Below are 25,123 nucleotides of genomic sequence, written 5' to 3'. Positions count from 1 at the left end.
CAAGGAAGCAGAAACAAGACTCTGCTCTCAGACAAAATTATTTGCATGTATTTACTTACAAACATTGTGCTGCCAAAGTTGATTTGGAAAAAGGATATTGGTTTTGCGTGCACAGGAAGGGAGGCCTTGAAGTCTTCTGAATAGTTAGAGGACGAGAAGTGCCCCCTTTCCCCTGGTTTCTTGGCCCCCAGCCCTTTGGCAGACCTGCTTTGCCCATCCTTGCACCTCTGAGAGTGTGCTCACCGGTTTCAGAAAAAGCTGTACATCCCGAGCTAACGGAGCTCTGTTGTGCCTTTTGACATTTGGGAATACAGGCGCTCTGCGACCTGCTGCCATACACACCACGGCATGACTTGCAGAAAGCAAGGCTACGACTAGGGTGGACACCCCCAGCCTCTCTGCTCTGGGGCAGGGCTGCCCACCCCGGGCAGAGATCAGCTGCAAACCAAGGCCACTTCCGCTTCTGCTGCATCTTCTCATTGCCTGCCTGCAGAGCTCATGCTTCCCACGGCTGCATCTCGGCTAGGAAGCCCTCGACAAAGCAGGTGCCGCCCTCCTCCTCGAAGGCCCAGGGGGGTCCCAGCGGCGGCTCCGTGGCTGCTTCCTCCTCCCCCCACGGTTGGCCCAGGGGCTCGGCATACAGCGTCAAGTCTTCCACCAGGGCTGGGACAGGGTGAGGGCGACCCTCTTGGCTCAGAGGACTGACCGGCTGGTCAGAGGAGGCCAGGACCACCTCCTCTGCGGCCAGGGAGCCGAGGGCTGCCGTCAGCTCCAGGTCCTCAATGCTGCTCCCGCTGCCAACGAAGGTGTCCTCCAACACAGACGCCCAGCTGAGGTCCCCCAGCAGAGCCACCCCCTCTCTGCCCACAGAGGCCAGAGGCGAGCGGGCACCGGTCCAAGCAGCCTTGCTGGTGCCCTGGCCTGGCTGCTGCTTGCACTTACCGAGGTGGCGCTGCCCCCCAGGAAGCCGGGGCGCCTGGTCCTCTTGCAGGGGGCCTCGTCCCCTCCCTCGGAAGCAGCCCAGCTCTGCACCGGAGGCAGGCAAGGGGGGTGTTGCCTGAGTGGCCGAAATGCAGGGAAAGGTTGGCACCCGCCTCCGCCGGAATATCCCATCGACAAACCTGTCTGCGTGCTGGGGATTGATCCGCCAGAAGCCCCCCTTGCCAGGCTCGTCTTTCTGCCGCGCCACCTTCTGAAAGCACTTGTTCAAGGACAGGTTGTGGCGGATGGAGTTCTGCGGAGGAGACAAAAGGCCCATGGGGAGGAGGGGAAGAAGGGGGAAGAGAGGGAGGGGTGAGCAGAAGGGCACACAGACAGCCCTACGGGATCAGGCCAGGGGGATCCCACTGACCCCTCATCCTGCTCTCACAGGAGCTACCCAGATCCCTGTTGTGAGTAACTTGCAAGCGGGACCTGCTGCAAACCAGAGCCAGTGACTGGCCTTGTGCCTTGTAGCCACCGATTGACCTCCATGGATTTACCCAACCTCTTTTAAAGCCATCCAAGTTGGTGGCCATCACTGCCTCTTGTGGCAGGGAGTTCCATAGTAACTTTGTACTCCATGGAGAATCGCTTTCTCTTCTCTTTGTCCTGAACCTCCCTGTCTTCAGTTTTGTTGCATGTCCACAAGTTCTAGCATTTGCAGGAGAGGGAGGAAAACCTTTCTCTATACATCCACTTTCTCCAAGCCACGCCTAATGTTCCCAACAGCTGCCTCTTTCTTGCATTTTCCCCAAACTAGAAAGTCCCAAACGCTGCAACCTTTCTTCCCGAGGGAGCCCCCCTGGATCGTTTGAGGTGCCCTTTGTCTCTTGCCCTGCAAGAGAGCTCCCTGGCAGAAGTTATTAGTGCCCATCTGAGGAATGTTCCGCTCCCTCCTGCCCAGCAGAATGGGGAAGGGCACCTCTGGGGCAGGGGGAGAAACAACTCACTTCCCATTTTTTCAAGTCCACAATATTGATGGGAGGCCAGTTCAGTCTCCCCCTTCCCTCTGGGCCTGGCCCTTCCTGCCTTATGTCATTGGAACACAAAATTCTGCCTTGCGTGTGTCCTTGGTCCATTTAGCTCAGTATTGTCTACCATCAGCAATGGCTCTCGAGGGTTTCAGGCCAGAGTCTCTCCCCTGCTCTGCTCCTGGGGACTGAACCTGCTCGCAAGGCATCTGTTTGCAAGACCACCTGCTGCTCAGGCCCCGCCTCACCTGCCAACTGGGCTCTGCGTGGCGGTAGTAGCAGAAGTTCTCGGTGATCCAGGCGTAGATGGCCGAGAGCGTGAGCTTGGCTTCTGGGCTGGCCCGCATAGCCATGCTGATGAGGGTGGCGTAGGAGTAGGGGGGCTTCACCTGCCCGTTGGTCCGGTAGTCGACCGCCTCTGGGGCGGGGGCGAGGGGCTGCAGGGAGGAGCTGGAGCTGGCGGGTTTGCCCATCCTCGTGGGCGCCCCCATGGCCGCTGTGTCGCCCGCGGGCGGGCTGGCTGGCGCGTAGGAGCCCTGCTGCAGGAGGCTGGCGGAGGAAGGCTTCTCCGGGCTGGCGGGGAGGAAGGAGAAGCCCTGCAGCCACTGCAGGTTGGTGAGGCTGTCGTCCACGGCGCCAGCCCCGCAGGAAGCGCCCCAGGGCTCTGCGCCCAGCTGCTGCTGCTGCTGCCGCCCCGTCTTCGGCCTTACGAGGGACATTCTCCCCGGCCCGAGTCAGATGCCGTCCTTTTCTCCTGCAGGGCCAGGAAGAGGCAAGGCGACGGGGGCGTCGGACGGGAAATTCTCCTGCAGGGCCAGAGACAAAGGACAAGCTGTTGCTCCGCCAGGTCCCCCGCAGGCGCATTTGGTTACACGGGCTCCATTCGCCGGGGCCTCGCCAGCCCGCCTGCGGCTTGGGGAAGCGGCTCCCTGGGGACGAGCGATCTGGTTTCGGAGGGTGCGCAGGTGGCAGCCGCCGAGGCTTCGTCTTTACACTCATTAGGGGAGTGCACAGCTCGGCTGTAACCCGACACGGCCTCTCCTCCTCCGCCACCCTGCGCTAGGAGACCCCAGGCGGCTGGCCAGCCCGGCCCGCGAAGGCTGCCGCCTCTCTCTGCCCTCCTTGCGCCCACCTGCGGGACACAAACTCGGGCGCGGCGGCTCGCAGGAAGCTGGGTTTTAAATCCGCCGCGTCCTCTGGTGCCACCTGCGTGGGGCAGTGCCCCCCTTCCTCCTTTCTCCACCAGGCTCTCTGCTTCAAAGCAGCGAGCACCCTTGCGCGGGAGCAGCCAGGCAGCTGGCACCCACGCGCGAGAAACCAGGGAGCAGCCAGCAGTTGGGGCGGGGGAGCAAGGTCAGGAAGGGGGGCCCTTGCCAAGGAGGTGCCCGGGATGAGTGGAAGGAGCATTGGGCTGGCCGGAAAATCAGAAGAGAGGTGGAGGGGAGCAGCCGATGGGAGGATGAATAAGGAAGGATAAGGGCATCCTTATCAGCCATGAGGTTTCTACGTTCCTCTCTAGCCCGCCCACCCCCAATTTTGGGGTGCATCCCTTATGCAAGGGTCTCGTACAAAACTCTGAAAAGAAACAAAGCCCCCCTCCAGTTCCAGGTGCCCCCCTCCCCTCCAAGCGCCTACCTGCTGCCCCGCAGCAACAGGCGAGGTGCGGGCCGCCTTCTGCGAGTGCCAGGGGAGAGTGGCGCGTCCGGCTGGCTCTTTGCAGGCGATGGAGAGAAGCAACCTGTTCAGGCTGCCCCCCGCCAGCCCCCCCCCCCGCCAGCCCCACATTTCATTGGCTGTCGAGGCACCTTTTGTCTCAGCCGCCGCCACACGCCGCCACCTTGTGAAAGCTGCTGCGCTGCGGGAAGAAAAGGAGGCAGTTACGCGCAATATCACCAGGTCTGGGAAGTTTTTGGGGTCCAAAAGTGGCTCCCGGAGGCTTAAGAAGCAGCTGCTGGCAGCCCGTCTGCCTTGTAACGCCGCCTCTTGGCTGCCTGGCCCGAGTCCGGCCCCAAAGGGCCCTTCGTGGCACCTCTGGGGCCAAGGGGAGGTCGGAACATCGGGAGGGCAGCAGCTCCGGGGGTGGGACAGAGGTGCCCATGGGGCATGGCGCGCGCACAGCAGAGGCAGCCTTTTTGACTTCGCGGGTCTCCCCGGCGGGGCCTCCATGGCAGCTGTCCTGGGTACGTAAAAGCAGATTGCACATATAAACCACAACACACGGCTCAACTATGGAACTCACTGCCACAGGAGGCCAACTTGGATGGCTTTAAAAGAGGATGGGGCAAACTCGCGGAGGATAGGGCTGTGGGTGGCTCCTGAATCCCAGTTGCTGGAAACTACAGGAGGGAAGAGGGCTCATGTGCTGCGATCCTGCTTGCAGATTTCCCATTGTACACCATGGCATCTCCCTGGCCGTTGTGAGAGCAGACGCCACTGGCCTGATTCAGGACTTTTCTGATGTTCTTAAAGGTGAATTTTCCAGCCGGGACCCCGGGGGACCTTAAACCAGGGCTCCTGCGCACAGTCAACTCATTCCTCTTTCCTCTCTGCGAGTTCATTCCATTAGTTCATTAATTCAACTTGTCACCCAATTATAATATTGATATGGCAACGTGTGGGTGACTTTGGAAAGGAGATTTAAAATTTACAGCATGCTGCGCATTAAAACTACATGAAGATGTTGCATAGATGCTATTTGACGCCTAGCAAGCTGACAAATTTAAATCCGATATATGCCGGAAGTGTGTAGAGAAAGAGGGTACTTTTTTCACATGTGGTGATTCTGAAAGGTTGCAAAGGCCTTCTGGAAATTTGTTTATACTGTAATGAATTGAAAACATGTTTAAAATAACTTTTGTTAAAAAACTAGAAGCTTTCCTTTTAGGTATACTTGGAGAAGGGGTGCCAAATATCAGGAAAAAACTATGTATGCTATCAGGGCTGCCCGAATGATATGCGCACAAAACTGGAAAGAGACGATTGGCAACTAAAACTGATGAAATACGCGGAGATGGAGAAACTTACTGGAAGACTAAGATATCAGGATGATAAACTCTTCGTAGCAGAATGGGGGAAATGTATTGGACATATGAAAACAAACTGTAAACAACTAAAAACATTAGCAGGATTGATATAAACAGGAGCCATAAGGATTATAAGGGAATTAAAAAGGATAAATGGGTAAAAAGGTTAAATTAAGATATGAGTAAGAATTTGCTAGAAAAATAAGAAACCGCAGGAGGAAGTAGCAGAAAAGATCACTGGGTTTGTGTGTGATTTATATTTATTGTTTAATATTGTAAAATGAAAAAAATAAATTAAAAGGGGGGAAACTTGTCACCCAAAGGGTCCCTAAGCAGAATAATCACACTCTTTATTCACCATCTTGTGTCCCTTAAAAATAATGTTTAGATGCTTTATTAAAAATAGCAAAAACTGGTCCGGAGCGAAAGGCAGCACTCTGCGCATGCCCAGAGCATCCTCGCCGCCCAACGGACCACATTTCCCAAGACGCGCAGCGGCAGGGCGGTTCCTCATCTAGCTCCGCCCCATCGAGTCTCCAGGCGGAGCCGCTGTGAGGCGAGCAGCCTCTCCATTGGGCCGGGCGGCTGCCAGTCCGCCAGGCGGCGCCCCATTGGACGCCGCCACCTCTCCCCGCGCGCTCGTGTCCGCGGCGATGGCGGCGCCGGAGCGGAGGGCACCAACGGCTCCTCCCGTCGTCGGGCAGCCGCGTCTCGCCGCCTCCGCCTCGGGCCTGGAGCCGCCGGGCGTGGCCGAGCTGAGGCCCCTGAGGCGCGGCGAGGCGCTCCGCCTGGGCCCCGGATGGAGCCACGCCCTGCTGCACGCCCCGCATCCCGGCATGCGCTGCGCCTTGCTGGTGAGGGGCGTGGCATGTGCGAGCGATGGCTCCGCCCACGCAGGGACGCCACGTGCTCAGCAGCCCACGTGGGAGGTCGGCCAGCGCTGTTGTTATTATTATTATTAATTTATGCCAAGGGCATTTTTCCTTTGGGGACGCAGGGGAACGTGTACCCCTAAACATTTTGTGAATCTAAAATTGGCCTCATTGAGAGGCAGCATTTCAATATGAGTAGGAAAATAAAAACATTTTTTTAGAAAGAAAAAAAAGCTCTGATAATTCCCTTCATCAAGAGACCACAGGGCGGATTATTATTATTATTAGATATTTATTATTATATATTTACACTCCGCCAACAGGAACTCAAGGCAGCCTACAGATAAAAACAGAGAACACAAAAATACATAATTAAATGATAGTAGATGAGGGCGGAAAGACAAATCACAGACACACATCACTGTGTGCAGAACTGGGGTGAGACAGTCAGAGCATAATGTTGGCCCATCTGCATGGAGCCCAATTCAAAGTGCAGCTTTTGAGCTATAAAGCCTATTAAGCAGCTCAGGGCCACAATGTCCAAAGAACCGCCTCTCCCTATACAAACCAACGCTGTGATTTCCATCTGAGGCCCTTCTTCATGTTCCTCTGTGTGTGGTCTGGAGGGTGGCAACACAAGAACGCGTCTTCTTTGCGGTGGCTCCCCAATTGTGGGACACTCTCCCCAGGGAGGTTTGCCTGGCGCCTTCATTGCCTGTTTTTAGGTGCCAGGCAAACACGTTTCTTTTCAGCCAGGACTTGGGCTGCTTGTGTTTCTGTGCACTCTGGCACTCATCATGGCCCTCTGTGCGCCAGAAGCAGTTTCATCATGCTAGCCATGTGACCTGGAAAAGCTGTCTGTGGACAAATGCCAGCTCCCTTGGCCTGAAAGCGAGATGAGCACCACACCCCCGTCACCTTTGACTGGACTTAACTGTCCAGGAGTCCTTTATTGGCTGATTAATATTCTACAGCCTTGTAAATGTGTCTGTGGGAAGGGGATTTTTTGTTTTTTTGTTTCTTGATTTGACTATCTGTTTGAGCTTTTATCTTGTGTTTTTCCTTGTGAACTGCCCCGAGTCCTTTTGAGGAAGGTTGGCATATAAATCTAATAAGTAAATAAACAACCAACCAACCAACCAAAGGCTATGGATTGATTAGAAACCAAAGGCCTGGTTGAAGAGGAACATTTTCGCCTGGCGCTTACCAAGATACGCAACAAAGGTGTCAGGCAAGCCTCCAAGGGAAAAGCCTTCCACAAAAAAGGGAGCTGCTGCAGAAAATGGATGCAACTATTAACATGCTCCTCCTTTCCCTCCTCTTGTGTTGCAGATGCAGATGTGGTTCAATGGCCAGCTGGGCTTCCCTGGAGGGTTCGTGGACCGGCGGTTCTGGTCGCTGGAGAATGGCCTGAACCGGGTGCTGGGCTTGGGTGGTGTGCGTCTGATGGAAGCCAACTACCTGGCTTCACACACCACGGAGGGCCCCCAGCGCATGGTGGCTCACTTGTATGCCAAGCAGCTGACCTTGCTGGAGCTGCATGCTGTTGAAATCAGCGCTGTGCACTCGCGGGACCATGGACTGGAGGTGGGGCTCCAGGGGCCGACAGCAGCACAGAGGGCAGATGGAGGTTCTGTGGAAAGGCTGCTTAGGAGGGCTGCTGGCCACACCTGGCCGAGAATATTGGAGGGGACAAAGGGTTAATGGGGTGGGAGAGCTTGACAGGGCTTCCCCTGGGTGGGGGCTTTCATTTGGTGGCCTTAACCTCAGGGCAAAAGGCATTCCTTAATTTCCCAAGCAGTGAGGCTCCAGACTGCAGTGCAGTAAACCAGTTTTCCTAGTGCAGAGGAGAAAGAGCCCTTTGACTGTGGGGGATGGTGAGCTGCAGCATGGTGTTATTTTCTGGTCACAGAGCATTTGCCCGCGCTGTTGCAGGTGATGGGAATGGTTCGAGAGCCCCTGTACACCCAGAAAGATCGCACGGGCCTTCCTTCCTGGGGAATTCCTTCGTCAGCACAGCCAAATTCCAGCTCCTTTATGCCTTGAAAGTCTTGAACATGGTACCTGTGGAGAAGCTGGCAGAAGCTGTGGCTGCCATGCAGAAACCCCAAAGGCCTTCCTCAGAAGCAGCCTCAGCCACCCCCACAACCGGTTCCTACTTTTAACACTGCACTTCAGGAAATTTATATTTTAATGTGATAGCTTTGAGCACCAGAGGAGTCAATTTTGTTGCTGTGCTGAAAGTGGAGACCAGAAGAATAAAAAACTTTTTTGTTGCACCTACAGAAGACTAGGCTTGTGTTTCTACCCAGCTGTTAAAACTGCATAGCTGACCTTTTGTTTGAACCTACATAGCTTAACACAGGGATGCTCCAGAATGCTGCTTCTCTCCCACAGGGGTATACAGCTAACTCACTTCCTATCTCCAAGTGGCACAGTCAGGCTTTCCATAAATTTCCAAGATTAGTCCAAGCCGCCCATTTAATCTGAAAGCTTCTACCTCTCATGTGATTTATTTCAGGTATCTATACAAGCGAAAGGGCAAAACAGCAAAAATCTGAAATGCATAGCCCACCCCTTACGAAAGATGTACTCAAAAGGGACACAGATGGCAGCATAGGAGTCAAGAGCACAAGCTAGGCGCAAAGCTCAGCGGGTGGGCTAAGCCTTAGTCCTTAGTCACACAGCCACCCGTCGTAGGGCAGCAACAGCACTGCCCTACCATGAAAGGAGCTTTGCAGTAAGGTCCAGGGCCAGTTTACACGTGGGGTAGAATCCACCAGCAAAGCTTTTTCTAGACTGTACTAGCTCAAAGGTATGGAAGCCCTTTCCCCTGCACCAGCCCTCATCTGGGAAACCAGAGCATCATCCGGAAAAGCCCAAGTATTAACATTTGCTTCAGAAGGAAATGACTTCAGCTCATTCCAAAAGGGCTCCCTTTCATACAAAGCTGTTTGACTTTGTTAGCCTGCCAGTCAGTCAGTTCACTTCACAGCTGCTTACTGTGACTAGCAGTGGCTCAGAGTCTTGGCTGGGGCCTGGATCTGTGATCTTAGCTGTGCAAAGCACTAAGGCTACCGGTGGATCCTTCTTCACCCTAAGCTGTTAATTTCCCGGCTTTCTGCTGCTGTGTTGCCTGGCCTGGCCCTGTGCATAGGGAGACAGAGGCAAATGCCACCGGGGGCAGGGGGCCGAACAGGTGGCAGTAGCACAGAGTAGCACAAGTCTTGGCAGGGGCAGCTGCCTTTGGTGTGTGCTTCTGAAAAAGCTCTTCCGCCCCAATGGTCTGGCTTCATGGGCCAGAGCCCTGAGGAACAAAGGCAGGAGACCACACTGTTGTGCAATGGCTAAAAACAAGACAGGAGAGTCGCAAACAAAACAAACTCTTTTAATCAAAGACATTTAAAGTGACTGGCTGGCCTTTGCTCTTCAATAAATAAGGGTTGTGGCGAACACCACCGTCTTCTCAAAGGGGGCAGGCCCACAGCTGAGGCCTTTTGTTTCCTTTTCCTGAAGCCATCTGTTTAGGAGTAGTGTGTGCACAGACAACAGGCAAGCAGGCAGGCAGGCAGGCATACAAGAGCCACAAAGAGCTCAGACAAGGAGTATACAAAAGCATGAAAAGAAAACCAAAATACACATGGAAACAATAACAGCTCAGGACATTCTCAGGCAAAAGGAAAGTTTCAAAACGAAACAAAAACCCACCACAACACACACTTAAAAGAAAATCACACACAATGATTGTTATTTAAATGGACTTTCCTAAATCCAAGCTTGGGGGCCCTTGGAGGACGTGACACCCTCCCTGCCTTTTATGCAAAGGGCAGCATTGCCAGTGCAATCAATCCATGGGGCAAGGAGGCACCCCAAGTGTCAGCTCAGCCTGCCAGGGATGTGCCTCTTAATTTGAGAGCCAAAGCTCTGGAAGATTTCTGCCCTCTGCAGCATAATGGGGGTTCTTGATCGTTACTGAAAGGCAGGTAACGTTTTATCAAGCCCTAAATGGCAGGATGTACACTGAAGCCTTGCCAAAGCCAGCACCACTATGGCTAACCTGTTGAGTTTGGGAAACTGGACCATCACAGTCCCTCGTGAGCCAGGTGACCAGACACAGTGGAGGGGTTCTGTGTCCACCCTTCCTCTTAAAGAGGCAGCTCTTTCCCCCGAAGCCATACATAGATAGGGAGCACCTGCCTAGGCTTCTGAATCCTCCTTCCAATTAGACAAACAGCAACATGATGGAAGAGGAAACCTAAGAGCTGTTTTACTCCTTAAAATCGAAAAGTGCAAGTCTCAGAACAGAGCTGAGCATGCAGTCAGATTAAGCCAATATTGGGGGAAGGGACCCCTTTGTATAATCTCAACTGGGTGGCAAACAAAAGGGCATTTTGGAAGGGAGGGAAGGGGCATCTGGTCATGCAGGGGCCTCCTAGCTCAGAGTTCTGGGCTCACAGAGAAGCATAGTTAAGAAGACGAGCTCGCTGGCACTGTTCCAAGGGTCCACTCAGATGCTGGCAACTCTTCCCAGAAGACGACAGCAGAGGGACAGGCTGTTTGCCCTGCATCCAGCACACCTTGACTTCATTGCAGTCATATAGTGGGGAGATGCCTCCTGAGAATCAGAGAAGTCATAACCCTGTCGGTGCTGCTCTCTGCAAAGCACTCCTTCTCCGGAGAGGTGCTGTGCACAAGAGCCAAGCACCTTATCCTACTGGCCTTTAGGGCAGCCATAGTGGATAGCTGTGGCGCAAAGCCCAGATGGGGCAGGGCAATGCAGTTGTGCCCCACCCCACGCTTGAGGGACCAGAGGGCTACACCATGCACCTTTGGACAGCAGAGCCAGGGGTTAATAGCTAAATGGGGAACGGGTGTCGTGTGCAAAACGTGGCAAACAAAAAGCATCCATTGAAGGCCCCCAAGGTGCCTCAACAGACAGCAGGAACCAAAGGTGAGACTTCTGCCTTGCAGCAAAGCAAGTGTCTCCTCTGTACGTCCTCAACCCTGGCTGCAACCTCGTTGGGATACCCATTTCCACAATTATACCTTGGGACGCTGGGGAAACTGACAGGCAAGCACTTCAGGCTCCCACCGGAAGATTCAGCAAAGGAGGAAGTGAAGGGCCCCTGAGTTTCCACAGCAAGGTGAATTCCTCAAGTCAGATCTTCCCACACCTTCAAAGCATCCACAGGACTTGAGTTCTAGCTGAGACTACAGGCAGAATTCTATATACACAGTGTATATTGAGAAATACATACCCACTCACCCATTTCACTATGAAACAGCCAATCCAAGATGCTTCATTTAAAACCACCCCCAGGCAAAGGAAGCCCGTGTGAGAGGGGAGGTGCTGGAGCTCTGGGCTTCCCAGCAGCCGACAAAAATAGAAGTGCAGCTTATGAAGCCACAACTTTTACACCAAAGGAGTGAAAAACCGCATGGGCCTTCTCTGCTCCTAGTCACAGCATCAGGAAAAAAATCAACACAGTCTTCCTCTCTTTTGTGCAAGGTCCATCCTCACCCCAAGCAGAGGGCTTGGAGCACACCTGGTGTCCCTTGGGCAGCTGCTGAAAGACTGGCTGGAGGATGAACAGCCGCTCACCTACAGCGCAGCAGGAGGAGGAGCATCTACGGGAGAACCATGACTTTCAACCTGCAAACTTAAGCCCTGGGGCAACACGGGAAATGAGAGCCCAGCAAGATGAGAAGATCTGCCAAGTCTTGGCTAGTTCACAGAGGGGCACCCAGGTTCATGGGATGGATCAGCGAGCAAAACCGTTGTCTGTTTCATCACGTAGAGAAGGACCTGCCTACAAGAGAAGCACTGTTCAGAACCATCAAAGAACAAGTATCGTGCCACATTCAAGGTGGAGCCTGCACTAGTTCTAATGCACTTGCATCTTAAATTTAAATTTTACTAAACAGAGCATACAACAGTTGGTGCCAGGGTGGCCTCCACTTCGTGCTCTCAGCACAAAGAGCACCCACAGGACAGGAAAATGGCACGACCAGGCTGCAACGTACCTTAGAATCACATTGTCCGGCTATATTCAATGCCACTCTTTGCTGAAATGCCCGACCATGGCAAGAGACTGCAGAGGAGGCTCTGGGCTTGGCGGTAGATCCGCTGGGGAATTGTGCAGGGGCTCAGACTGGCCAAGGTCGATCCGATGTGCTGAAGATAGTCAGTGCACTGCCGTTAAGGAGCCCCAACAATGAAGACTGAGACAGCTGAATTGGCCAAGCCAAGGAAGAAGCGGCAGCAGCAGCAGCAGCATCAAGGGCCATCGCTGTTGCTCCCTCTGGGAGGAGTCTCAGCATTCCCTTTTACGAGGAGGGAAGCGGCTGGACAGCGCTGCAGGTGTCAGCTCAGTGGCACAGCAGACTCAGGCCCACAGAGCACCAGTATGAACAAGCTCGAACTTGCATGTTAGAACAAGACACTTTGGCGGCAGGGCAAGTTCTTTGGGAAATATTGCTTCCCATGGAAAGAGGGTCCATCACCTGCAAACTCTAATGTGCTCTAGGCCCCCACCCCAGGAGACTGGGGTTGCTCAGGGTCCCTCAGGAGAGCAGCAGAAATATTTCCATGTAATGTGCATCATGATTATAATTTGGACTTTGAGCCTCTCAAGGCCAAGACACTTGGGCCCTACTAAAGAGGCAATCCATAACCACAGTCTTAAAGTCAAACATGAGCACACCTGGCAATTATTACTTTTGTGCACCAGGAGGAAGCACTAGACACAGAAAGGTGGCAGCTCCACAAGGGTAGGAATTCTTTCCCCTGCAGATTATCAAAATATGAAAATGAAGTCTATTCTGGAAGGGGTGCAAGGCCCAGGAGAGTAAGCAAATATGCAGTAATTTAACTTATTTCAATATACTGCATCTTGCATTGCACTGGACATTTTGTCTCAGGTACAATGTCTATACTAGGAGAGTCCTATTTGGTTGCAGCAGTGGCCAGACCCGCCTCCCCAGCAGTGCCAGCCTGGCTCTTAGTAGGATGAAGGGGCTCTCGCCCTGCCCTGAGCTGCCAAGCACCAGTCCCTGACCTCTGCTCATGCAACGTGGTGCATGGCTTCTCAAAACACCACAGACCAGATCATGAGCAGCATCCCGCAGCTTGCCAGACCACCAACAAAGGATATAAGATTGTCCATGGAGGGTGCCCACCATTGATGTACAAAACGTAAGTGAAGCCATCTTTGAGGACGCCTCTTATGGAATAATAGTAGGGCAGGTAATGGTGCTGCTTAAAGTCTCTGTTTTCATAGAAGTTTATAGCAGTGTTGTTAGTGGTGAGGACATGCAGGTAGATGGCCTTGCAGTGATCCTGGGCAGTTGTTGATATGTGATCTTTCAAGCTTTCAAGTAAGAGAGAACCTACCACAGGAGAGAAAGCGTTAGAAGCAACAAAGGCGGCCAACCCACTATCCAGGCAGTTTTCGCTGCTGCTTTGCTGTGACTGAGTTTTAGCTGCAGTAACATGCCCTTAATATGAAGCAAGGGTTCCCCCCTACCTTGTACCCCCTCCCCGCTAGTACTGGAACAAGAATGCTTCCATCTCTTAATTTTTGGACTACTTAGCAGAAGCAACACATTGCACAATGTTGCCAAGTGTGACCCTGGCCAGTGGACACGGGTAGCCTGGCAAGGGACTTGTCAGGTTAATTACAGCTTGAAACATATACTCTGGGGTGAGGATGAATGACCACTTATGTCCATTAAGGGGGAAGGCTTGCTGCAGTTTTAAAACACAGGCTTGGAGCTGTGCTGCAGTGAAGACCACAAGGGCTCTGCCCCCTCTGCCTGACAAGGCTTCCACACCACATTTCCTGGCATCTTCAGCTAAGGCTGGGGGGGGGGGGTTGTTTGCAGTATGAAAGCGTCACAAGCACCTCAGTTTTTAGTTAAAAGGAAAGGCACATTTCCAGCTCCCATGATTGTGAGGATAGGCTTGAAAGCATGGAGGCAAAGAATGACAAGCTCTCGGAAGCCACAGGGAGGCAGGTAGTAGCTGGGGGTCCTGCCTCAGAGGGGACACATGGGATTCTTTGCCCCTAGACATTGAGAGCACAAAGCAGCACCACTCTTCTACTCCAGAAATGTGAATTCCCTTCTTTTTCAAGTGCAGAGGAGTATACACAGATGTGCAATCAGCTCTTGTGCTTGTGATGCAATTACACAGCCTTTTTTGGGGTGTTGTTTGACTGACTACAGCAGCACAAAGTATTTAAAGTCAGGTCCCACTGTGTTCAACAGGGCTTACTTCCAAGGCAACTATGCATATGAGATTGCAAGCTGAGATACTCTTACCTATGCCATGCTTTCGAAATTCTTTTACCACTCCTAAGCTTAAAATGTAAGCAACCTGAGTATCCACCGGGAAACTGGAAGCTAAAATGTCACCATCCTACAGGGGAGAAAAAAACCACAACAGAAAGGCATTTACTCAACACACAAAGATACAGAACCCATTTTTCTGGCATGCTTCGTGCTTTTTGCCAAGCAGCCTCTTTGCCAATCCAGCCTCCTCCTTCACTTGGCAACTTTCTGTTTGGATGTTGGATGGAGGCAAGGAAGATTTGGAGCAGACACACACACACACACACACACACACACACACACACACGTCCAGGGGAGGGGAGCCAAATGGAAATTGGCAGATGGTAAATAAGAACATGGGAGTTGAAACTGGAGTCTATGGAGAGGGGCAGAGAACAGTCAAAATTGAGAAAGTCCCTACCCAAAACTACTGGAAATCCCTTTCAAGCCCCAGGATCTCTAGCACACGGTTGAGGAGCCTGTGGCCCTCCAGATGTTAATGGACTGCAACTCCAATCAGCCCCCCAAGCATGGCCAATGGCTGGGGATGACGGAAACGACAGTCAGACATTTGGAGAGCCATAGGTTCCCCACCCATCCTTTAGCAGATGCTGCCTTCACAAGCAAACAACTGAAACCATGAAAGGCCATTATAAAGACAAACATGGACTCCATGATGCAAGCCTCAATTGCTCAATGGCTGGTGGGTAGGCAAGGGTTGTGCACCTTTTCCTCTCTCATACCTCTTTGTGCACTTTTGTTCGACTCTTGATCTCAGCTACTATCATTCCCACAATGGAGCCTCGGTAAGTGGCTGCCAGGGAAAAAAACTTCTTGTTGGAGGTGATGTCCCGATACCATGAGTCAGGGTACCTGGGAAGAAAGATACAGACAGAGGTGAGGGAAGAACCCAACAGATCTCATACCAGCTGCAGCACATGAGCAGTGGAAAGATTTCCCCTGCTGTTTCTTCACATGGAAAATTTCCCCTTTCTAAACACAGAATTGTACAGTTTGAAGGGACCCCAAATTTCATTAAAAAGCAACAACTGTAACATACGGATAGATGGATACAATACCAGTCAAGTTGGGTAGCTGCAAAGTTGTATTTAACTTGTTTTCTAGTGACTTTTCCTAGAAAGCACGCATTAATATAAATAGGATGTTAATAGCATTCAGAGTTTGTTTATAATTTAAAGGGGGGCAGTGATGTGAGGAAGTGTCTGCTATTAACAGTCATTTCTGGGGAAAGCCTTGTGGGCAAGATAGTGAAGCCTGGAGGATCAACATCCAGGCCCAAAGCCCGAGGTTCCCTACCCCTGGTCTAGACGGCCTTTGGTTGACACTTTTCTCATTTTATGATCAACTGCCCCAGCATAACAACAGGATCTCCGAGTTGTCAGTTTCAGCTCTGGCTGTGGTTACACCTGCCAGTTCACGAAATTCAAGGAGGCAGATTCCATTCCTCTTCCTCCCCCCGCCCCCCCAGCAAATCAGTTGCAGAAGCCCAGGCTGCAACATACTCTATTGGGAACCAATCACCGCAGAGCTGCTTGACTGTGTCTATGTCATCATGGCACAGAAGACGAAGGTATATCTCACTAAGTGCAGTTGGAGGCACCTCCTCTGTCATTCACACCTGGAAAAGAAAAGAAAGAAAAGGTTTTTAAGCAGAGGTTGGATGACCAACTGCCATGGATGCTTTAGCTGAGGTTCCTGCATAGCAGGGGGTTGGACTGCTTGACCCTTGGGAGTCCCTTCCACCTCAACAATTCTACAATTATATGATCACATCCTATAAAAATACAGTGGACCCTCGGGTTATGTTACCTTTGGGTAATGTAACTTTTGGGTTGTGAATTCGGCAAACCTGGAAGTGTATACTTCTGGGTTTCGCCCCGCGCACATGCACAGAAGCGCTTTATCATGCTGCGTGCGTGCGCAGAAGCAGCGCCTCTTACGGAATTTTCGGGGCCCATACGGACCCCCGGAACGAATTACATTCGTATCCAGAGGGTCCACTGCAATATAAAATAATCATCAAAATGACTGGCTCGCCTTGAAAATATTCAAACTGTCAGCATAAAAAGATATTCAATAAGCATCTGAAAAATTATCCTACCTCTGCAAGCACCTCCTACATCCTGATGCTATTGATCTAAGCTCACCTTGCAATGTCCGCCTCCACCCCCCCACCGGAAGGAGGCCTGCAACTGGTCCTGAGCTGTCTGCTTCCTATTCACTTCCTATGAGCTGCTTTGCCAAACTCTGCACTCCAGGAAATTAAACTGAAAAGCAAACAAGTTTGCTTGGTTTGAATACAGCAGGTGCAGGGAACCTTTGACCTTCCAGATGTTGCTGAACTACAACTTCCATTAGCCCCAGAAAGCATGGCAAATGGCCAGGAATGGTGGGAGTTCCCCAAACCTGGAGAAGAACATGATTAAAGGTAAAGGTAAAGGTACCCCTGCCCGTACGGGCCAGTCTTGCCAGACTCTGGGGTTGGTGCGCCCATCTCACTCAAGAGGCCAGGGGCCAGCGCTGTCCGGAGACACTTCCGGGTCACGTGGCCAGCGTGACACCGCTGCTCTGGCGAGCCAGAGCCGCACACGGAAACGCCGTTTACCTTCCCGCTGGTAAGCGGTCCCTATTTATCTACTTGCACTTAAGGGTGCTTTCGAACTGCTAGGTTGGCAGGCACTGGGACCGAACGACGGGAGCGCACCCCGCCGCAGGGATTCGAACCGCCGACCTTTCGATCGGCAAGCCCTAGGCGCTGAGGCTTTTACCCACAGCGCCACCTGCGTCCCTAAGAACATGATTAGATAACTAAAAAAACAAACAGTCTGCCTGAGCAACAGGCAGAGATTTTCCCTCGGCGACCAAGGTACAAAGGACAGGTCTGTGTGTATGCATTCTTCACATGATAAAATGAAAGCTTCTGTTGGGGCTAAATTGGGAGTGGGTGGGTATCTTGCTGCTGCATTAAGCACTGTAATGCACTGTGTACACCAAAGGCACCCTAGATGTTCCCAACACCAAACAGGAAGAGCAAAGCATTCTCTCTTTGCCATGTGTATGTTGCAGACAAGCCAAATCCAAAGACCCTGACTGTGGGAAATTGCCTTGGCAAATGCTACTACTGCCAGCTCTACATAGACATAAGAAGGGAAATGTCAGTGCTGCTAATCTTTATTCAGTTCCAGGAACATCTTTGATATTAACTGCTGGACCATCTGTTACCTATTTATTTTAATCTAAAGCCCTCTACTGGGGACGTGGGTGGTGCTGTGGTTTAAACCACTGAGCCTCTTGGGCTTCCCAATCAAAAGGTTGGCGGTTTGAATCCCCACGACGGGGTGAGCTCCCGTTGCTCGGTCCCAGCTCCTGCCAACCTAGCAGTTCAAAAGCACGCCCCAAAAGGTGCAAGTAGATAAATAGGTACCGCTCCGGCGGGAAGGTAAATGGTATTTCCATGTGCTGCTCTGGTTTCGGTGTTCCATTGCACCAGAAGCGGCTTAGTCATGCTGCCCACATGACCTGGGAAAACTGTCTGTGGAGCAATGCCGGCTCCCTTGGCCTGAAAGCGAGATGAGTGCCGCAACCCCAGAGTCGTCTACAACTGGACTTAACTGTCAGGGGTCCTTTACCTTTACCTTTTTAAAGCCCTCTACCAGTGTAAATGTAATACAAACAACAATTTTGTGTACTGAATTCAGCAGAACTTACTTCCAAGTAAACATGTGTAGGGTCAGAAAATACTAGTTCTCATATGACTTTAGTGGGGCTACTTTCATGCACAGGATCACACTCCATGGCAGAGGTAAATCAGACTGACAGGCATCCATAATGTGGTTTGAGAGGAACATCTGGCTCAAACCCTCCTCCTATCCAATTAGTAAGTGGGTAGGGGAGTCGATGAGTGGAAGATCTAGCCTTGGGACTAGCCAAAGGACTTTTTATTATTATTATCACCATCCAGATTTATAAATTGCCTAACAATTCCAAAATGTAGTGCGCAGATTAAAAACAAAGACAGTCCCAGCCTAAAGACTTACAACCTGAGAAACACAACACAGAAGGAAAAAGAGATGAGGAGGGAAAGGCAAATGCAAAACCCAGTCACCAGCTGTTAAAGTTAGAGTTCTTATAATGACAGACTTTAACGGAAGGAAATAGTTCAGGCAGGTAAAGCACCGAATGCAGCTGACGTCTCAGCTGAGCTGAAGGAGATGGCCCTGGTACCCACCTCTCCCTCTCACCTGTCAGATTACTTCCTCTGCTGCAGCAATAATTCTGGCTAAAACCTTTGTCTGGGAAGTAGGAAGACTACCCAGACTCAAAGCAGCAGGAAGCAAAGAGGCACAAACTGCCAGCTTACCTTCCAGAAGAGGCCAAAAGCCAGAGGGGACAGAACTAGTGCAATGTCAAGCAGACTCTCTCTTCCTTGACCAAATTGCCTCCTAGCAGCAGGACCACAGCAGCCCTATGGTTGCACCCCCTACTCATGCACACCTTTCTTAAGAATCCTCAGAGATGACCCCTGCAGAAGTGGAATCCAGCACTCCCGATTAAGCCAGCTACCACCCCAAACCTCCTTTCAGTAGCTTCTAGGTCCTCTTAATAACACAAAGGAGGCAGGCTCACGACAGTTTATTATTAGTGTTGCTCAAAAACTGGGTCAAAACACCATGTGCTTTGCATTTTGCAAAGAAAACGCTTTAACACAGCAGATGGAAAATATCACCATGGGGACTTTGCTTCCTGCAAGACGGCTGAGTCTGAGGGGTCTCGTCACAGCAGCTCTGATGGCTACCAGACACAAAGGGAAGAAAATCACCACCAGTATGAGAAGACATTTTGATAACACTGGATATTTTTGGACCATACACAGTACTTCAGAATTACGGATTAGGATTATGTGGTAACTCCTCCCTGAGCAGATGCACTCTTCAGCCATCCAAAGTAAGTCCTGCTGATTCATGCTGCACTTGCAAATGCCCTCTTCCCATGTCCAGAACAACTTCTACTGTCATCCTGTCTTCACTTCCCAGAAAAAAACAACCATTCCTTTAATCTCACATTTTGCAGCTTTCCAGTCTTGGAAGAGGTCAAGCTTTAAACCGACTTCCTAAAAAGCTTTTGAAGAGCTTCCTTCAGAATTTCCAGTGGGCTGTTTGAAAATGACGAATATTTCTTATCGTTTGCCTGTTTTAAACTCTTACGGCTCATTCAGACTCGTGCTTCTCCCATGCCTAGAAAGCAGTGGTCCCTGTGGTTTTGCCCTTGCTCTGCTTTCTCCTCGAAACCTGCTCTTTAGCAAAGGTCAATCTGGAGAAAACCCAGTAGATATCAGGTTTCTGTAGGGCGAAACAGTGGGGGGCAAAGGCAAGTCTCCAGCACATGGAAAAACACTCACCCAACAAGCTTCACTCTCAGCATTTCAGGTAAAGCGCCTGTTGCTATTTCCATTCAGAATGGTATGTTTGCATCCTCCCTGTGAGGCTCATTCCATTGTTGCTTGCTACTACATCTCATGACCACGAACTGTAAAGGTTAACTATGTACAAAAACAAAGTCTTTGATATACAGTGGAACCTTGGGTTGCAGACGTAATCCGCGACACAGGCATGTCTGCAACCCACAGCGTTTGCATCCGGAAGCGCCGCGTCTGCGCGATTTGGTGCTTCTGCACATGCGCGAGTGGCGAAACTCGGAAGTAACCCATTCCGGTACTTCCGGGTTTCCCGCGGTCCACAAACTGAAAACACATAACCTGAAGTGTCCGTAACATGGGGTATAACTGTATACGCATTTTATATTTCCTTCTACCCATAAAAAGCTCTCTCCCCAGCAGCATAGGGTCCTTCCAACCAGCAGCCAAGGCAGAGGTTTGGAAACTCTCTTGCTATCAACATGCACAACCCAGTTTTTTTTAAAGAAAAAATTAATACCTGATAAGAGATGCAAAATAGAGATGCAAGGTCCAAAGTTCAAGTTAGAAATAAGAACCAGGTTTTTAATTATTTAAAACGGAGATGGCAATTAATCACAAGGATAGAATACCAGCAGGTACAGCAAAACTATTATCACATTAGCATCTCCCTGTCAAAAGCTAATGGCTTCCATGGGAGAGGAATAACACAAATCAGTGAACCCAGACTGAAGCAGCATAAATCCAATGAAATACAGCGGAACCTTGGTTCTCAAACTTAATCCATTCCAGGAGTCTGTTTGACTCCTGGAATAGTTAGAAAACCAAGGGATGGCTTCTGACTGGCTGCAGGAGCTGCACTCAATTGGAAGCCGCATCGGACGTTCGGCTTCTGAAAAACATTTGCAAACCAGAACACACACTTCTGGGTTTGCAGCGTTCAGGAGCCAAGCCATTCGGGAACCAAGGTACCACTGTACCGAAAAACAGCTTCATTGTTGTGAGCAGTACCAGCTAGAGGCCTGTGTGGGGACTCAGACTAGATCAAGGGCCTCTCCCCTCCCACTTATAGGTTATCACCTCCGCCATACCAACAGCCCATTGTTCTAGCAATGTCACTAAATAACTCCTGCTGCTACCCATTCCTCTGGTGCCTTCAGTGGACAGCAGGAGTCTAGTTTCCCCCTTATTAGTAAAAACGTAACTGATCAAACAGAGCAATGGAGAAAAATACACATATTTTTAAAAAGACCAATGGAAGAACAAGGTGGTCTCATTTAGAGAACACACATCCTCTTTACGCAAGGACCTTCCCACTTCATGCCACTCAACCATGTTCTTACAAATTTCAGATCCATCCAAGCGTTTGTTCATCTAGTATTAAATTTTTAAAAAGTTATCTCAACATGAACCAACAAAATGACAAAGAGTTTGCCGTCAAGACAAGCTCTGAGGTCAGAAATGCCTATTTCAGAGTATACACAGAGCTTAAACTGAGTTTAAGAATTTCCCAGCAAAAAAACCAACAACCAATAAAAGAAATTCTGGGAAACTGTTACATTTCAGGACTCCAATGCAGAATTATCAGCTCCATCAAAGACTTCTGTTCTTGCGATTCTTTGGAAGATGCTACAACCATTCAACAGGCTTAGATGCAGACATGCCCTTGGTCGCTTTCATCTTCAGCATCTTGCTCATCTAGGCTCTTGAAAGGGTTCAAGCAGCATTAATGGGGTGGACAATTCCACACCATTAAAGGGGAGGAGGCAATCATTGCAATCTTGCGGACCTTCATTCTGTGTGTGAGCAACAGAGCCCAAGGTCAGGGGGTGACTTCAGTATAGCCCTGGAGGATTAATGCTGCACCTCATACTCTAAAAAGGAAATGGGAGCATCAGCTCAACCCCAGTGTGTGCCATGTTGATACAAGTGCCACCAGTCTTAGGAGGACGCAGAAAACTTTGCTAGCAATCAACCACTTGCAATTCAAGCTCTTCAAGGACACTTTCAAAAGCCAGAGAAGACTTGGCATCCTGCTTCACCTGCTGAGCCTAGTGCAGCCATGACCCTTACCACCCCCAGCATAGTCACAGTTATGCTCCCCATCACACTTTATGCTGCTCTCACATAAAGTCGTTTGTCTCCTCTCTGCCTGCTTGTTGTCATCCCCAATGGCAAATGTTCCCATTTTTCTCTTCTGATGCACTTCACAGGAGGTCTGCCTGTTTCAGGCTCCCTTGCAATGAAAAATGTAAAGATTGAAGATGATGTCTTCACCCAAAGACATCTGCCTGTGAAACAGAACACTTGTGGTTCCTATCCCCATCCTTTTAAAGAAGGGGAGGGCCTATCGGAACTGTGACTTGGATCTTTCATTGGAATGCAAAACATCCGACACATTCTGTCTCTCTCACACACACAAACGAAAGCAAACCTAAATGCTATTTTCAGCTTTAAAATATCAACATATTCCAAAGAGGCAATCAGGAACAACCCAGGATAGATGCAGCCCCTGCCCTGGCTCACCTGCAGCAATATTAGGACTAGTCTTGACTTGATCTTACTTTTGGGCTGCTGTAAAGTCCAACTGCTAAGAATCCAGGGTCAAGAAATCCTGTAAAAAGTGGTGAAGACACTATTACACACATCTCACCTCCCTCTTCTCCTTACTACTTTGAAAGAATCAAAACCATACCTTTATTCAAATATGGATTCCAGAGCAGTAAACAGAAAAAAATCTAAATATCAATAGAGTATTAAAACCAACAATAAAAAGAATATATTCAAAAAAAAAAAATCCTGAGAGTTAACAGACCAAAACTACTCAACAAGCTAAAACAATAAGTACAGCCCTGTGATGTAATGGTTAAGAGCAATGGACAAGGACCTGGGAGATCAGAGTTCACAGGAAACACACAATTAGGTCTTATGGCAGAATCAAATGGAAGCAACAAGCTTCCCCAGGAGCCACAAGTAAATTATGTTTACTCCATCCCCAAGTAAATTATGTTTTCAGGATGGTTAGTTTTTTATGGTGACTGTTGTGGCTCACTGAATGTTTGTTGCAATGCCCTGGCTGCTGTGAATGTTTGAAAAAGCGGCATGGAACTCTTTCAAACAAATAAATTAAACTTCTTATCTCATGGTGACTTTTGCGAGGGGGCAAGGTCAAGAGAGAGGGCAGTGAGATGCCTCCTCAGGAATGCCAGACCAGTGTTAACCTGAGAGGAAGTGGCTAGCACAGGACCCGTCAGGGGTAGGGAGGGTTTCCTTTGCAATCCTGGCAACTGCTTGCTCTGTACTGACAGGGGGGCCTGGGCAGTATCTTCCGCATTAATGCCTCCCACTAAGCAGATTGCATATTCTTCTTAGAATGGGTGTGCTTTTGTTTTAATGTATTTTTATTAAAGATTCCTTGGCTTACAAAAGCACGTGCAATGCCTCTTTTTTCAAGTTACATTTTCTACAGATCAGTTTCATTTGTTGAGACATTAAGTGTCGCATTAGGAAGAAAAGCGGGGAAGAGGTGGAGTGGTGTCGGGGGGCGAGGTTTCTATTTTACTTAATGTGCGGGGTTTTGTGTCAGCGAGAACGGGCGTGCATTTAATGCATTGTTTTATTATTGCAAGTTACTCTGAGTTGCCTTTGGCGAGAAAGTGAGTAACAGCAACAATAATACTGTGTGTGTGTGTCGTGAGCGCGCGCTGCTTACAATACTTCGCCTAGATGCTGCTGCGACCTTCGGGCGAAGGGCGGGTCAGAGAACCTCAGGCGCCCTTCTGCTCTGCTGTAACCCCCGAGGGCCCATTCGAGGGGCTGCCGGAGCGGCCCCAATCCCGGGGCGGGCGGGGCCTTGCTCTCAGGGGCGCGGAGGCGGCTCCCACGAAGGGAAGGCCGGGCTGCCGCCGCCTCCTCCTCCTCCTGGCCGGGGCCTCCGGCGCCGCCGCTTCTGCCCCGGCCCAGTTCCGCCCCGCGGTCGGGCCCCGAGGCGGCGCGTCTCTCCCCGAGGCGGCGCGGCGTACCTGAGGAGGGGCGGCGGCTGCCCCAGCTCCAGGCCGGAGGCGGCGTCGGCGTCGGCCCGCGGCTCGCTTAATTCATCCCGGGGAGGGAGTCCGGAGGAGGGCGCGGGCGGCGGAGACCGAGCGCGGCCGGGAGCGGATACCTCAGCGGCAGCGGCGGCGGCAGCGTCAGGCCCACCTCGCAAGAAGGCGGCGCCCCATTGGCCGCGCGGCGGGAGGACGGCGTCACGTGGCTGCCCGTCACCATCGAGGGCAGGCGCTGCGGCCGCGCACGCGCAAACCGAGGCAGCGGAGTCGGGCTGCCTGTAAACATCGCCGGAAAGGAAGCTCCGCCCGCCGGCCGGCCGCTCTGCGCATGCCCAGTTGCGCTCCTCCCTCCCCACCCGCTCCTCGTCCTTGGCTGCCTACTAGCCAGGTGGAGCCTCCCTGGTCAGGCGCAGTCTACCCCTAGATTGCCCTCTTGGAAGCACAGAGAGACCCCCTGAGGGTCACCTGGTCCGACCCCCCTGCAATGCAGGAATCTTCTCCTGTTTTATGTGCTTTCCATAAAAGGTGTCAGGCTGGCCTTGGGGGTAGGGGGAGTATAGTAATAATAAATAAATAAATTTTATTTATACCCCGCCCTCCCCAGCCAAGACCGGGCTCAGGGTGGATAACAACCAATAATAAAAACAAGTTGATTAAAATACAACTTAAAAAACAAGATTAAAATACAACATTAAAACATTAAGATGCAGCCTCTTCACAGGAGGAGAAAGGAAAAAAGAAAGAGGAGGAGGGAGTTCCCATATAGATGACTTCCCATACCGCAGGGAGCGTCACCATGATATTTATTTAAACCCCGCCTTTTCCCCTGAAGGGACTAAGGGAGGGTTACAGATAAAATGGAGGCAGATAAACACGTGCCCCCCCCCCCACGGGGAATAATTAAAAAGACAATTAAAGAACACTGATTGAATTCAAACTATATATACAAACATATCAAATCTGTTTAAGACCATACAAATAACTGCCCCCCAAATCTAGCATGGCACCAGCCCTTTCAGTCAAAGTAGTCCATGACCAAGAACCTGTTGGAACCGCAACTGGCGGAAGGACAGCAAGGAGAGAGCCAGTCTAACTTCCATGGGGGGAGGGGAGTTTCTGACTTGTGTGGGAGCAGCCACCACCAAGGAGGCCCTCTCTCACACCCACAAGAAGTGTGCCCCTGAAAGCCAGTTGCAGCAAAGGGCAACTGACTGCCTTGTTTGCCAGGCAGGGGAGGGGAGGCTGAAAGGGGCCTCAAGGCAGATCCAGCAGAGCTCTCCCTAACAGTGAACCTGCAAAAGCTTGTCCTGACAGATTCTTAAAGAGCTTCTTTCGATTATAAGAGAATGTTAAGAAAAGCCGTAAAGGTAAAGGGACACCTGACCAGTTGCGGACAACTCTGGGGTTGTGGCGCTCATCTTGCTTTACTGGCCAAGGGAGCCGGCGTACAGCTTCCAGGTCATGT

General features: G+C 50.9%; 3 protein-coding genes across 7 annotated transcripts; 1 reads left to right on the top strand and 2 right to left on the bottom strand.

The window, feature by feature from the left end:
- Positions 1 to 29: 29 nt before the first annotated feature.
- LOC310831416 (forkhead box protein J1-B-like) lies at positions 30 to 3,697 on the bottom strand. Its single transcript, XM_083711938.1, has 3 exons — positions 3,588 to 3,697; positions 2,201 to 2,758; positions 30 to 1,234 (listed from the first exon to the last, which is right to left on the bottom strand). The coding sequence occupies exons 2-3, from the start codon at positions 2,669 to 2,671 to the stop codon at positions 497 to 499; spliced, it is 1,209 nt and encodes a 402-aa protein (XP_083568064.1). The 5' UTR covers positions 2,672 to 2,758; positions 3,588 to 3,697; the 3' UTR covers positions 30 to 496.
- Positions 3,698 to 5,620: 1,923 nt separating this feature from the next.
- On the top strand, positions 5,621 to 8,409 carry NUDT16L1 (nudix hydrolase 16 like 1). Its single transcript, XM_083711927.1, is given in 4 exon segments — positions 5,621 to 5,829; positions 7,180 to 7,434; positions 7,783 to 7,825; positions 7,828 to 8,409. Coding segments are annotated over 4 exon segments (684 nt in total). The 5' UTR covers positions 5,621 to 5,628; the 3' UTR covers positions 8,013 to 8,409.
- An 810-nt stretch (positions 8,410 to 9,219) lies between these two features.
- Positions 9,220 to 23,885, bottom strand: NAA60 (N-alpha-acetyltransferase 60, NatF catalytic subunit). 5 transcript variants are annotated; one of them, XM_083711835.1, is made up of 8 exons: positions 23,635 to 23,810; positions 22,139 to 22,226; positions 15,702 to 15,817; positions 14,922 to 15,051; positions 14,170 to 14,266; positions 13,002 to 13,236; positions 11,872 to 12,035; positions 9,220 to 11,657 (listed from the first exon to the last, which is right to left on the bottom strand). In XM_083711835.1, exons 3-7 carry the CDS (start codon positions 15,809 to 15,811, stop codon positions 11,879 to 11,881), a joined length of 729 nt encoding a protein of 242 aa, XP_083567961.1. In that variant the 5' UTR covers positions 15,812 to 15,817; positions 22,139 to 22,226; positions 23,635 to 23,810; the 3' UTR covers positions 9,220 to 11,657; positions 11,872 to 11,878. The 5 variants fall into 5 exon arrangements, with proteins under 5 accessions (XP_083567961.1, XP_083567964.1, XP_083567960.1 ...); XM_083711838.1 differs by lacking the exon at positions 22,139 to 22,226 and having other exon boundaries at positions 23,775 to 23,885; XM_083711834.1 differs by lacking the exon at positions 22,139 to 22,226 and having other exon boundaries at positions 23,635 to 23,847.
- Between the last annotated feature and the right edge of the window lie 1,238 nt (positions 23,886 to 25,123).

This window comes from Podarcis gaigeae (genome assembly GCF_964106915.1).
Source record: "Podarcis gaigeae genome assembly, chromosome: 14".
Taxonomy (NCBI): Eukaryota; Metazoa; Chordata; class Lepidosauria; order Squamata; family Lacertidae; genus Podarcis; species Podarcis gaigeae.
The sequence above is the reverse complement of the archived record's forward strand: the minus strand, read 5'-3'. Positions and strand labels throughout refer to the sequence as shown.